The sequence below is a fragment of the Corapipo altera genome, unplaced genomic scaffold (assembly GCF_003945725.1).
Source record: "Corapipo altera isolate COAL_440 unplaced genomic scaffold, ASM394572v1 2b, whole genome shotgun sequence".
In the NCBI taxonomy this organism is placed as follows: Eukaryota; Metazoa; Chordata; class Aves; order Passeriformes; family Pipridae; genus Corapipo; species Corapipo altera.
Genome location: NW_020884874.1, coordinates 9,797,237 through 9,811,587, shown reverse-complemented (window position 1 = coordinate 9,811,587; position 14,351 = coordinate 9,797,237). Strand labels below are relative to the sequence as shown.

The following is a 14,351-nucleotide window of genomic DNA, read 5'->3' as shown; positions in this document are numbered from 1 at the left end:
GGGGAGCCGTGCGGGCTCCGCGCTCGCTCCGCGCTCGCTCGCTCGCTCGGTGCTGTGGCGGTGCCTCGGCGGCGGCGAACAAACATGTTCTCAGTGCGGATCGTGACTGCCGACTACTACATGGGCAGCCCGCTGCCCGGCCTGGACCCCTGCCAGTCCAGCTTCCGAGAGGCCCCGGCCAGGCGGGTGCCTGTCGTGAGAGTCTTCGGCGCCACCCCTGCAGGTAAGGGGTTACCCCCCCTGCCGCCGCCACCGGCGGGCGGGGACGTCCCCCCCGCTGCAGCGCCGCGGGTCGTGCCGGCGCCGGTCGCGCCGCCGCCCACCCCGCGGCGGAGGCAGCGGCGGCTCCCGCTCTTTGTGGCTGGGTCGCGCCCCCCCCTCCGCGCCCGCCGCCGCCGCTGCGGCGTCTCACCTGCCGGGGGGAGCTGGGAGCAGAGGGGACCTGCCCCGGGTGTCCCCGCGGGGGACCTGCCCGGGTGTCGCGCCGCGCCCGCCCGGTGGCGGCGGGGGCTGCGGGTCCGCCGGGGCTTTGTGCGGGGCTGCCCCGGGAGAGCGGAGCAGCTGTGCAAACACCGGGGCGGTCGGTGCCGCCCTCGCCCCCGGGGCCCGCACGCCGCTCTCCTGCCCTGCCCGGGAGGTGTTACCGCGGGAGAGTGAGTGAGCGGGCGACGGGGAACCACGGGAGCGCGGCCACAAGTGGGACTTGCGCGGCACTTGGGAAGTGGAGCTCGTGTGGCGGCGCGGATCGCGCACGGCCGGGGGCACCGGTGCGGCACTGCAGGAAGGGGCGTCCTGAGCAGCGCCGGCCACATGTTGCCCCCCGGGACTCCCGAGTGTCACATGCCGCTTCTTCGCTGCCTCTTCTCCGTGGCCTTATGGGTCGTCCCACGTCTCAAATGTGTTTCCGACCCATACAAAAACGTTTTCAGAAAAAAAATTCTAAAATTTAATACTTAAGAAAATTAATTTGGTGTGTATTGTACTTTACCCATACGTTAAATATTAAGTGGGAAAAAAAAAACCCAACATGTTTTTTGAGATATTAGGCATATTAAACATTGTTGCTTGTGATCCCTTTCCACTTAATGTTGTGTAATGCTGACCTTGGGAATTCAGGAATTTCTGCATATTTTATTGACTTGCCTGTTGAAAATTGTGCATTGGTATATACATTAAATGTTAGGCAAGACAAAAAGCACCTAATAAAAAAGGCACAGCAGAGGTGTCTCCCTTCACTCAGTTATTATAGTAGAGCAGACCTTTTTGTTGTATTTCTTGATGGCTTGTTTTGTTGTTTTTTTTTTTTTTTTTAAATTCAGAATTACCTCTCTGTTCTCTGTTTAGGCACAGAGGAATGTGAGACATTAAAGCTGTTGTGCTCTGATGCAACTACAGCTCCAAATTATTAAATGGATGAGTGGGATTAGGAGATAGAGTATTGAAATAGTGGGACCTATGTTATTGTAGCTCTAATTCTGCATACAAAGGAGATATTATGTAATAATATTTATGTAATGACACGAGTAACTATTTCATTATTAAAAAATGCAGAGCCTGAGGTTGTTGGCAGGTAGCAGGATTTCTCTGCATGCGTGTGGTTAACTCATTAAGGCTTATTTTGTTTTAAGAAAATGTTTAGGGCTATGCCATATCATGAATGTGGCATCATAAAGTAAACAGAGAAGTAGTTTAGTTGTCCAGCTATTAGGAATACAGTAGGAAATCCCTGGCTTCCCTAACCATAAACTTTAATATTAATTTGCATAATAGAAGTGTTTCTAATTTGTCTTGTTAGAGAAGACAATTCATTAGTGTCTGCAAAGGCAGTGTGACTTGTCTTCTATTTATTTCCTTTTTAAACTTTGTGTAATGGCTTTTTTTTTTCTGTTCTGTACCTTTAGTAATGTTCGCATTGCTGCACTGTTGTTTGGGTTTTTTTCAAGGAGGCAAATGTAATTCTATCTCTTCAAAGGTGTTGAACCTAGGCAGACATTTCAGAAGTACTCTGGCAGTGATTCTCAGGTTATTTCTTGAGAGTTGAAATACAAAGTGAAATGAAATATAATCGTTTACACCTACACTGTCATTTTCTTCGAGAAAAAGAACTAGTAAAAACAACTTCTAGTATACTGTCCAAGACAGTAGGGTATCTATATTCTTTGGCTTACAGAGGCAGTGCAATGCTTGTCTCCACTTGGTTTGGTCTGGGTAGGGATAACCCTTTCTCATTGGGTTTTAACGTGTGTATATTGACTGCGGGAAAGGTGCTCAGTTGCCTTGCTGCCTCCATGGCAGCAACCCATTATGCCTGTATAGGCTGCTCCACCTCCAGCATGATTAACCCTGCACGAATCTTAGTGTGTTTATAGCTGTGTGCCCAAGCTGTGTAGTTAATTGGGAGTCAGGTTCAGAACGGACTCCAAATTTCACCTGCTGAGTGAGGGGGGTTGGATTGGTATGTGGCAGTGGCTTGTGCAGATGTTCAGAAAGTCAAACGTCTGGCAACCCTGTATCCTTGTGTCTACTGTCAGCTATGGACAGTGGTCCTGAAGGCACCCACCTGTGCTTCCCGCCCCATCTTCTGGAGATACTGCGCTTCGTGAGGCATATGAATGACAAGGGTTGCCGGTGTTCTGACCTTTGAGGGCTTTTATGTAATCCAGAACCCAACAATTAATTTCTAAAAGTTTACTAGTATAAAATTCAAGGGGTTTGTGGTTGAGTGAGATAAAAAACAGACTTTCAGTTAAAAATAATGGAACGATCAACTCTTAGAACAGACTGTGTTGGCAGTAATATTTAACAACTTCTTTATGTCTTTTGAGGAAGAAATCTCGTTATATTTGGCAAGACTGCGAATCATCTCTTGATGTCCTACATCTTTGCGTAATAAGAGCTTGAAAGGCGAGGAATCAAAATTTTGTTTAAACCCAAAGATCCACTTACTATATTATGTTATTCTGTGAAATAAAAACAGTAAAATTCTGATTTCAATAGCAAAAGGTGAAGTGAAGCATTACTGGAATTTATGTTTGAGTGTATCTTAGCTGGTTGAGCTGTTTCATTCCATTTTAGCTGTTTGGTGCTTCAAGCAGACTGGCATATCTGTTGACAAAAGTGTAATTTCAGAAGTGCTGCAACACTGCCATGATGGTAATACAATGAAAGCAGTGTTGGATTCATGCTTTATTGTGTAGAATCGTTGATATTATTTGATATGGTAGTATTTGTATCTCCAAAGGAGCCTCATAATATTGCAGCTTATATTTAAAAACAATAGGTTTTAATTCACTGGGTAATGCTTAACTATGAAACAAAGTTTCATTATCTTCTCAGGCAGTATTGTCTACTAGCTAGCAATTTTTGTAAGTGCTTTTTGTAAAAAGAGAAAAAACCCTTTGAAGCACAGCAAGGCCTGTTGTTTAGAGTGAAATCGTAACACAAATTTATTTTTCTGTTAACGTATGTTGTTTGTTGAATTGGCAGTTCTTGAATTGTCATTCTTGTTCCTAATCTTAATCTTGTTGAGATTCTTGCAACCACATAAGTACCTTAATTTATAGCTTCAAAACAGATATATTTAAGGTAAGACATACCTGTAATCATAAAAGTCTTGTATGTTAATAGTTTTGTTTGGGTGAGATTATTCCATAGGTCTTCATCATAGAATATCCTGAGTTGGAATGGACCCTTCAGGATCATTGAGTTCCAACTCCTGGCCCTGCACAGGACACCCCAAGAGTCACACCATGTACCTGAGAATATTGTCCAAATGCTTCTTGAACTCTGTCAGGGTTGGTGCCATGACCTCTTCCCTGCAGAGCCTCTTCCAGTGCTCAGCCACCCTCTGGGTGAAAAACCTGTTCCTGATGTCTAACCTAAAACCTCCTCCAACTCAGCTTCACACCGTTTCCTCAAGTCCTGTTACTGGTCATGAGAGTGAAGAGATTGGTACCTGCCCCTCCCTTGTGAGGATGTTATCGACTGCGATGAGGTCTCTCCTCAGTTTCCTCTTCTCCAGGTTGAACAGGCCAAGTGACTTCAGCCACTCCCTGTGGCCCTCCTTTGGACACTCTCCAACAGCTTAATTTCTTTCTTATACTGCAGTGACCAAAACTGCACACAGTCCTCGAGGCCACACCAGTGCAGAGCAATCCCCTCCCTTGACCAGCTGGCGATGCTTTGCCAGATGCTCCCCAGGACACAGCTGGCCCTCCTGGCTCCCAGGGCACTGCTGACTCATATTCACCTGGCCATTGTCCAGGACCCCCGGGTCCCTTTCCACAGCGCTGTGCTCCAGCAACCAGGGTTGCCCCATCCCAGGTGCAGAATCCAGCACTTTCCTATGTTAAACTTCATATAGTTGGTGATTGCCCAATCCTCTCATTTGTTGAGATCTCTCTTCGGGACCTCTATGCCCTTTAGGGAGTTGGTAACTCCTCCCAATTTAGTGTAGTTACAAACTTACTTAGTGTTCCCTCAAGTCCTGAGTCCAAGTGGTTAATGAACCTGTTGAAGAGAACTGGGCTGAGGATGGAGTCCTGGGGAACCCCGTTAGTGACCGGATGCCACGGCTGTATTATTTTAATTCCTCTGAAAAAAGTATATGGAATTTAATTCCCAGTTTGTTAATCAAGCTTTATAAGTCACCCTAAGCCTCCTAATTTTATATTAAATTTAGATGACCTCAGAAAGAGAGCACTATCCCATGTTGCTTCCATTTAGCTTGTACTATGAAGATTTGTTTACCATGAGATGTCCTGTGGTGTATGGAGGTATCAAAGCTTTGATTTCTTTCTTGCTAGCTTGTGGCCATTTCAAGCTCTTGGAGTCTGTCCTCAAGATTTTGCTGACCACTTCAGAATATATATGAATGCTCAGTTGGGTGTTTCTGTCAGGTGCTTATTCAACTGCAGGAAGACAGAAACAAGCTGTAAATCCATCCATAAAAAGATCAGGGTGAGACTAGATGTCATTTTAGGAGAGACATTAACAAGAAGCTGAGGTTGCTAAATTATTCCTTTGCTTAACAAGACTGAGTGCCCATAAACCACATATGAGATACCTGTTGATGTGTGATAGTGAATATTGTCAAACAGTTGAAATATTAAAAGAAAGATAATTTTTATTTGAATTTGATTTAAGGCTGATACGTGATAAATTTTATAGAAATAGGTGCACATGTTAAAATTGCTTTTGAAGAGTGTTAGGCTGAGAAATGTGTGTTCAGTTAACAGGAGGGCCTTTGGAGAAGGTAGATTAGCAATTTACTTAGGAAAAAGCAATGTGTAGGTTGAGGAGTAATAGAGCTCTGCTGTCCTCAACTTTATGTATTTGTCTTGTTTGGAAAGGTTTTGTATTTTACATTATGAAATCACTGATCCAAGAAAGAATCTTATTTCAGGGCAGCACAAAGAAGAGGATGTTTTTAAGTTACTCTTGCATGCTTTTGATTAGGAGTTTTTCTGAGGCTAAATGTAATATGGAGTAGGGGCTTACAGTCAGTAAAATCTGAATGTATTTCATGTAGACATTTAAGTTTGGTGACTTCACCTTGGTTTTCTGAGAGCGGGGGAAAAAAAAGCAGAGGCAAATGCTCCAGCTCAGATCTGGCTCCCTTCCAGCAGCAGTAGCTCTGGTATGACTCAGTGAAGGGGCCTGCTTATGTTCTTTCTTCTGTTCTTCCCTCTCCCTTTTCCCCCTTCACTGACCTGGCCAGGCTCTATATCTGGTCCAATCCCAGTGTCTGTCTTTCTGTCCTCTGTTGCTCATTTGAGAAGGACTAGCTCATTGCAGGATCTCGCTGAGCTCATGATTGACTTTTTTCTCTCCCCATTTTTGCTACTGTTTCAGACACTGTGCCCCACAATGGTCATTCCTGCAACCTCCTTAGTTTGTTATCCCAATGTTCACAGCCAAACATCATTCCAGTTGCTGCTACTTCCCATATTCCATTCCCCAGAAGTGTGTACTACTTGCTAGTACTCTTTCAGTTTCTTTTGTGGCTTCACTGAGAGGATGCAAAATAGAATATAACCATTATGGTGAGGCTTATGCCTCTGCTTTCCCTTTTCACACCTTTCCCAAAATATACATACAACTCTTGCTAAGGGAGTTATTCTGTGGGCTGCAGCATGGCCTAGAAGATTTTTTTGTGTTGTACAGTGTAGCTTCACTTCCATCATACCATTTCTGCATCTTGCACTGACAGGTTTCTCATACTTCTGAAGAACTGAAAAATTGTCTCATGTCTATTTTTTTCACTTCAGAGGTTTATAGCTTCTCAAACCTACTCCAGTGGGTTTGAGGAATTTGAAATAATGTGTTTATTCTGAGATTGGTTTTAATGTTTGAGTTCTGTCAACGATGTGATTTGAGATACTTAGCTTGTTCTTACCTGGTTCTTCAAAGGATGTGTTTTCTAGGTTTTTGGTTTGGTTGTTCTGTTGGTTTTTTAGTGGTGTTTTGTTTGTTTCTTTCTTTTTTGTGGGATTTTTGTGTTTGATTGGTTTTTTTCTGAGAATCTTCTGGTTTGGGGTTTGTTTGGTTTTTTTTTTAGAGGCATTTGTTCTATACTTTGTATAGATTGCCTGCTGACTTGTTTGAGCAATGGGAGGCTACCTGAATAAACTGAGATTCTGCTCCACTGACATGAAACTTGTTAAGTAGCCGATTTCATACTCCTATATATACAACTTGCTAAAATTCTGTGACAAAATTGTTGTTCTAGGTACAATCCAGATACTGCTTGCTACTGTAGAGTACCTTTCGGACACATCATTAATATATTTGTGCTTTTGTAATTCAGTAAAAAAAATACATGTATAACTGACCCTATGTGCTTAAAACTCGATCAGCTGCTGACTTCAAAGTGTTTCACAAAGTAGCTGCATCTGAATTGAATCTGGGATTGACTTTTATGATCAGTGGCCCTGGAAGTAGACTAGGAGCTTATCTATCTCAACCACAACTTCCAGTTCTGTTACATACTTCTTAAGGGTGCTTTTTGGCTGCTTGTTGAAATATCTTCTTTTTCAGCGTGTAAAATGAACACTCCTCAAAATAGCACACTGGTCTGAAAATAGTTGTCTCTCTTATTTTTACCAGAGTAGCACATGCATATCACAACTGAGGTTGGCAGGACTAGACGATGTGTAAACACTCAGTGAGAAACAGCTCCTGCTTAGTAATTTTTGCAGTCTTAGTAGACAAGATAAATATCTGAAAGAAGGAAACAGGTGTAGTAATACCATGCTATCCATTTCTTCTCAGTTTCTCGTTTCAGAGTTCCAGTATTGATCACTTAATAATACCCTGTTCTGCTAACTGTTGTCATTGTCCTGGTTTTGTCTTTTACCCTTGGTTGTCTTGATTGACCTCTGTGTGCAGTGGACTCTGAGAAGGATGATGATGACAATGAGCATATAACCATTTGGAAAGAGGCAGTATGAACACTGACACTAAAAGATTTATAGTTTATGTTCTGTCTCACAGATGAAGCAGCTAAAATATTTTATAATGATTGGACAGGGTCACTGGAGATTCAGCCTCATGTTACAGGAGATCTGCTGATCAAAATCTCAGGACAACTGGCAGTCAAAATTTTCGTTTTCGTCTTTAATTAAGCACTCTGTATCTCCAGCTGTTGCAAAGCCAGCATCTCAACCTCATCTGTAATCACTGGATGTTGAGGTAACAACTGCTGAACTTCCTTCTTTGCTTCTTCTTCTCTGTCTGCCATGTCATATGCACTGTCTTATGTGTTACAATTATATATGTTTTTTAAGTTCCTATGTATGTCTCCTCTATATCACATTTATTCTGTCAGGAAATTTGGTTCACCATATTGAATTGTTATCTCACATTTCAAGAATATGTTCTTGACAGACAGCAAGGTATATGTGTGTAAAGAAAAGAATTAATTTACTTAGGGTCCCACATCAAATAAGTGGCAGAACTGATAGTACAATGAAGAAGCTACTGTCTACAAGCAGTGTTATTTCTGTGCTAATACCTTACCCAGTAATAAATTAATGTAAATAGTAAAATAATGTTCTTATGTACGTTGACCAAAGCTATAGTTGTGGTAGCAATTACAACTTTAAGGCCTAGGTTTGATTAACAAGGTCCAGGGACTGGTTGCAAAGACTTGCCATGAAATATGTATAGTTAGGCTGTAATTACACTGTTATTCACAATACCTATATGTATTCTGGTGAAACAAATAATTTTTAAGAATACAGTGGAATAATCAAATATAGGAACTTGCAAACAGGCAGTATTTTTCTGTCAGGAATGCAGTTAAGACTGAGAACAGAGCCCAAAATATACAAGAACCTAAACAAATACCAGAAGAGTTTGTACTAGATATAGGGACTGTCTGAAATGTCACTGCTTGCATAGGCTTCATTCATGCATGTCTGTTGAGGTTCTTTTCTTTCAAGAGCTGCTTTTTATTACAGAGAAGTTATTAGGTATATAGAACTTTGTGGGGTTTTTGGCAGGGCATTTAAATAAATCTTCACACTTGCTGGCTGGGCTGAGCCATATGGCTTTTTAGGGAACCATTTGATGTCTGTATGTTCCAGTCTTTCCATGATCAGAATGGCCATTTCAGATAACTTCTTCTGTGACTCATATATATGCAGTCTGTCATGTTGACTGCATGTTTGAGTTCATGTTATGTTACCTTGGTGTAGATGTGCACGTCTTCTCAGGCTGTGGAGCCATCATCCTTGGAGACATTCAAAAAAGTCTGGGCGTGGTCCTGCGTAACCAGCTGTAGGTGGCCCTGCTTGGGCAGGGATTTTGGTCCAGGTGACCTCCAGAGGTCCCTTCTGTCCTCAACCATTCTCTGATTACTGAGATTACTCTTGTAATCTTGGCAAGGTTATGGAGCAGATCATTCTAAATGCAATCACACAACAGCTACAGGATGGACAAGGGATCAGACCCAGCCAACACGGGTTTAGGAAGGGCAGGTCCTGTCTGACCAACCTGATCTCCTTTTATAATCAGGTGACCCGCCTGGTGGATGAGGGGAAGGCTGTGGATGTGGTCTATCTGGACTTCAGCAAAGCCTTTGACACCGTCTCCCATAGCACTCTCCTGAAAAAACTGGCAGCCCACAGCTTGGACAAGGGCACTCTGTGCTGGGTTAGGAACTGGCTGGAGGGCTGGGCCCAGAGAGTGGTGGTGAACGGTGCTGCGTCCAGTTGGCAGTCGGTCACTGGTGGTGTCCCCCAGGGATCAGTGTTGGGCCCAGTTCTGTTTAATATCTTTATTGATGATCTGGATGAGGGGATCGAGTGTACCATTAGCAAATTTGCAGATGACACCAAGTTGGGGAGGAGTGTTGATCTGCTGGAAGGCAGGAGGGCTCTGCAGAGGGAGCTGGACAAGCTGGAGAGATGGTCTGATTCTAACAGAATGAGGTTCAACAAGGTCAAGTGCCAGGTCCTGCACTTTGGTCACAACAACCCCCTGCAGTGCTACAGGCTGGGGACAGAGTGGCTGGAGAACAGCCAGGCAGAAAGGGAGCTGGGAGTTTGGATTGACAGGAAGCTGAACATGAGCCACCAGTGTGCCCAGGTGGCCAAGAGGGCCAATGGCATCCTGGGCTGGATCAGGAACAGTGTGGCCAACAGGACCAGGGAAGTGATTCTTCCCCTGTACTCAGCACTGATGAGGCCACACCTGGAGTACTGTGTCCAGTTCTGGGTCCCTCAGTTCAGGAAGGATATTGAGGTGCTGGAGCAGGTCCAGAGAAGAGCAGTGAGGCTGGGGAAGGAACTCGAGCACAAGTCCTATGAGGAGAGGCTGAGGGAGCTGGGGTTGTTTAGCCTGGAGAAGAGGAGGCTCAGGGGAGACCTCATCACTCTCTACAGCTACCTGAGAGGAGGTTGTAGTGAGGTGGGTGTCGGTCTCACCTCCCAGACAACCACCTGTAGGATAAGAGGGCACGATCTTAAACTATGCCAGGGGAGGTTTAGATTGGATATTAGGAAAAAATTTTTTACAGAGAGACTAATCAGACGTTGGAATGGGCTGCCCAGGGCAGTGGTGGATTCATCATCCCTGGAGGTTTTTAAGATGAGACTGGATGTGGCACTTAGTACCATGATGTAGGAACCATGGTGGTGTTGGATCAAGGGTTGGACTTGATGATCTTGGAGGTCTTTTCCAACCCAGTTGATTCTATGATCAGTGAGTATCCAGGTGCTCTGTACAGCCTGTTTGTTTGTCCAGGTAAACACAGTTCCATCCAAATGGTGTGGAAAGGTTGCCAACTAGCTGTATTTAAGTTGATTATCCTATAGCTGTAAAAATTACTGGAAGGTTTTGTGGTGTTAGTGAAAACTGATTTAGATTTGGAAAGGAGAAGAAAAGAAAAAATATTGACTACAGAAACCATTGCTAAGTTGTGTTTGTCCCTCAGTGACATGTTCTTTTCCTAAAAATTACAGAAAACATAGGAGCATACCTGCTTATTTACATTCAAGTTGTACCTCTGTGCTATTTCTGACTAAACCAGTGTTTACTACAGAAAAGCTGCAGGTCCTATTTTAGATGCAATATCAACATGCGGTACTCAGTGTGAATATTGAAGGGGCTCTGAAATGTTGCACCTAATCCTTAATACCTGACATTACTCCTCAAGGGAGGTTTACAACACGAGTTTTCCAAGTTTTGTATAATGAGATGTATAATGAGTCTTTCATTTTGCGTTTGAAACTACCTAGGTGGGTTTCTGCGTAGCACAGATCTTATTAAGCAGTGGGAATTGGAAACTGATTCAGCCCTCACTTTTACAGATACTGCCTTCAGATCAGTAATGAACAAATTTTTATTGCTGCCACCCCTAGTATATTTATTATCCAGATGAGGAGGCTATTTTCTGGAGTTCTTAATATGAAACTTTTGTATTTTCTTTTTAAAAGTTATGTATTCAACCTAGCTAAAATGTTACAAAGTGCTTCCATTGCAGATGAATCATTCTTTGTGTTTTTGTATGTCTTTATCCATTAACCATTAAGCAGATGGGTTTGTGATGTTCACATTTGTAAGCAGTGAAAGCTATTTTGCTCTCTGTAGGAAATTAGAAGAGATTACAGGCAGTTTCTTATGTTGGCATAAAATTAATCTATTTTTGTAAATACTTTGTGTCAAATATTTTAATTTTTGAGCTGTTCAGATTAGCTTTGTAGAACTAAGACTAAGCCATCTTTACTGTTAGACCTAAATAGTAGCAGTAAAAACAACCCAGTTCTGCTGTGGATTAGCTTTGTATCTATTTCCTACAATAGAAATATGTTTTCACTCAATGTTGATTAATGTTGATGTTGGAAGGGACGGCTAGAAATTGTCTAGTTAGTCCAAGCACCCTGCTCAAAGTGGGGCCGCCTAGACCAGCTCCAAGGATGGAAGCGCCACAGTCTGTCTTTGTAATTTCCAGTGTTTGACCATCCTCACAGTAAACTAAAACAAACAACAGGGAAAACAAAACATAAAACCCAACAGCAACAAAACCCCCCAAACAAATAAATAAAATCACCAAACTTCTTTTAAGTTTCTTGTATTTCAATTTGTGTTCGTTGTCTCTTTTCCATTCATTGGGTACCACTGAGGAGAGTCAGACTCACTCTTCTCTAGTGCTTCCTATCTGGTATTTATACACATTGCTAAGATCCTTCCCACCCCTAGTCCTTCTCTTCTTGAGGCTACAAAATCCTGGCTTACTCAGCCTTTCCTTGTATGGTCCAAGCCTTAATTGTCTTCATGGCCTGTCTCCAGTATGCCCATGTCTGGTACTGGGAAACCCGGACCTGAAGTTAGCACTCCAGATACATCTCACCAGTGCTGAGTAGAGAAGGGTCCCGTCCCTTGACCTGCTGGTGTTATTCTTCCTAATGCCACTCAGGACACTCTTGGCCTTCTTTGTGGCTGAGGAATGTTGCTGGCTTGCATTCATTCAGGACCACTGGGTCCTTTCCTGCAAAGTTGCATTTCAGACAGTCTGCCTTCAGCCCATAGTGATGTACAGAGTAACTGCTGCCCAGGTGAGGACTTTGTGTTTCTCCTGTAGGGCTTCATGAGATTTCTCCCTCACCATTTCTTCAGCCTGTCAAGTTTCTGCTGAATGTCAGCACAACCTTCTGGTGTATAAGACATTCCTCAAATTTTATCATCTGTTTATCATCACCAGTTTAATATCCAGTTCTGTAGTGAAGATGTTGAACAACACTGGCCTTATTGACCTCTAGAGTACACAACAAATGACTGGCTCCATGTTCCATTATGACAAGGCTGTTTCTTCTCACTTAAGTTTCATTTCTCTCCCTGCTGTATAACAGCCAAATCTGTCTTAGAGATCTCCAGTGTGTTTTGTTGGTACCCCTTCCTTTTGTAGCATACCATCCTCTGAGGTGAAAGTATACACACCTCATCTCATTTCTGATTACAGCAATGTTTGTTTTCTAGCATTTATAAAACTTCGATGTAGATACCTCAGGTATGGTATGACTGTAAAAGTAACAATATGTATTTTCTGGTTTTTGATGGTTTTACCTGACAGAAAACACAAGAATTATGTAAAATAATATAAGCTGTTGTATGACTAAAAAGATGTTCTGTATCAGAAATACAGTTTTAAATTGTTCCATTTTTTCATTACTTCAGAAGAGTGGTATATGTTGTGCATAAAATAATTTAACTTGCCATGATAATTCAGGTCATTCTTTATTCTGTTTTCATTTGTTCCTAAGGAACATGTGCATTGTGCACATCAATACTTGTATATTTGTAAACCTGCAATTCCCATGCAGAGATGAATTTAGTATCTTTACAGTATATATTCCTGGTTGTAGACTGATGCATTAAAAAAACGCACAACAAAAGAAGCAAAAAAAACCTAAACCATAAAAGATCCCTCCATCAACACAACCCCCCACCTTTGGATAGATGGGAAGAACAGAACAAAGTGCTGCTAAGCATTTATGGACTGTGCCAGCATGTCAGGTTTTGGTGACTGTGTTCCTATGCCAGCAGTTGGAAACCTAATCAAGGAAATAAATAGCCGTTTTTAACCACTGCTATATTAAAGATGAAAGGCTTAAGAACAGAAACCAGTTGTTTTAGGCAGTGTGCAGATAATAGTAGATAGTTCTCACTCCAGAAAAATTATGTTCTGTATAAACAGAGCATTGAAAGGTGTAGAAAGAGTGATATGTTATAAAAACAGATGGCATGGCAATATTGTTAGTCATTATTTTGAAGTGGAATTTTGTAGGAGTGATTTCCTGAATGGAAAAACAGGAGGAGGGTAGGATGTGTTGAAAGAAGACTGGGAATGGAAAGGAATATGTAGAGCATATGAGGTGAGCTGGGGAGGGGCAAGCGCTGGACGAAGGAGAGTGCTGAGAGCCAGGACTGCAGAAAATATTGATGTTGGAGTTGCAATAACAGAGACCAGTTATCTGAGGCTGCTCCCTCTTGGTTTTACTTGCTTTGGCTCATGGGACTGATTCATCCCCTGGAATTTCTTATCTCCAGACTTGTGGCTGGAAGTAGAGGAGGTGTTACATGAGGTTTATTGCTCTGTGCAGTGGGACAAGAGAGAAAGAAAACAAAATCCGCTGACTGAGAACAGTCCAAAAGGTGGAGAACATAGTGGAGAACTAGAACATTTTCATGAGCACTGTGTAGTTTGTGAACGCCCTTTGTATTGCCAACTTTGATGAAAATTTATATTATTTTTAGGTTAAGGAATGTGAAAAAGTAAATAAAACAAATATCTGGTGTTCATCTTCCCAGTGTTTTGGTAGAAAGAAATTAAAACAAGTAGACTTCAAGCCTGACCCTGCAGTGATGCGTGCACAAGAAGATACATCTTTTGCTGACAGAGAAAGATAGGTGGGCCTGTATAATGTCGGGTGCATATGTGGCAGGTTTAAAAAACAGAACAAAACCCATGAAAAACAGGACTTTCCTTCAACCGATCGTCTCTTTAGTGCAAATGGGCTTCCTGTAACCTGTTTGTTTGTCATGGTCTTCAGTTACATTCGTAAAAATCTTACTTGTTTTGTGTAAGCTTGATTTGTTGAAAGAAAACCTTAGAAACATCTTGTTCTTTCCAAGTTAGTCTTTGGCTTTCTCAAAATGTCATTCTCTTACGGAAACCACTAGCAATGTAGTGTTTTAAGTTTACTAATATTTGACTTCTGTAGCCATCTGACACATAGTACACCATTTAATTTCACTGAATGTTTGAATTCTAGTTTTTAAGGAATGAGGGCTGCATTTTTTTCCTTCTAGTACCCTGATGACCAGGGACTTGATATTTTGATAGCAGA

The 14,351-nt window shown here is 42.4% G+C and overlaps 1 protein-coding gene across 2 annotated transcripts in view; it reads left to right on the top strand.

Moving 5' to 3' along the window:
- Nucleotides 1–40: 40 nt before the first annotated feature.
- The window catches only part of REV3L (REV3 like, DNA directed polymerase zeta catalytic subunit), a 126,661-nt gene continuing 112,350 nt past the window's right edge, over nucleotides 41–14,351 (top strand). The window contains exon 1 of one of the 2 annotated variants that reach the window (XM_027632947.1): nucleotides 41–223. In XM_027632947.1, the coding sequence (XP_027488748.1) occupies nucleotides 85–223 (139 nt within the window). In that variant the 5' untranslated portion in view covers nucleotides 41–84. The remainder of the gene's footprint in view (nucleotides 224–14,351) is intronic. The other variant, XM_027632941.1, reaches the window with a different exon arrangement.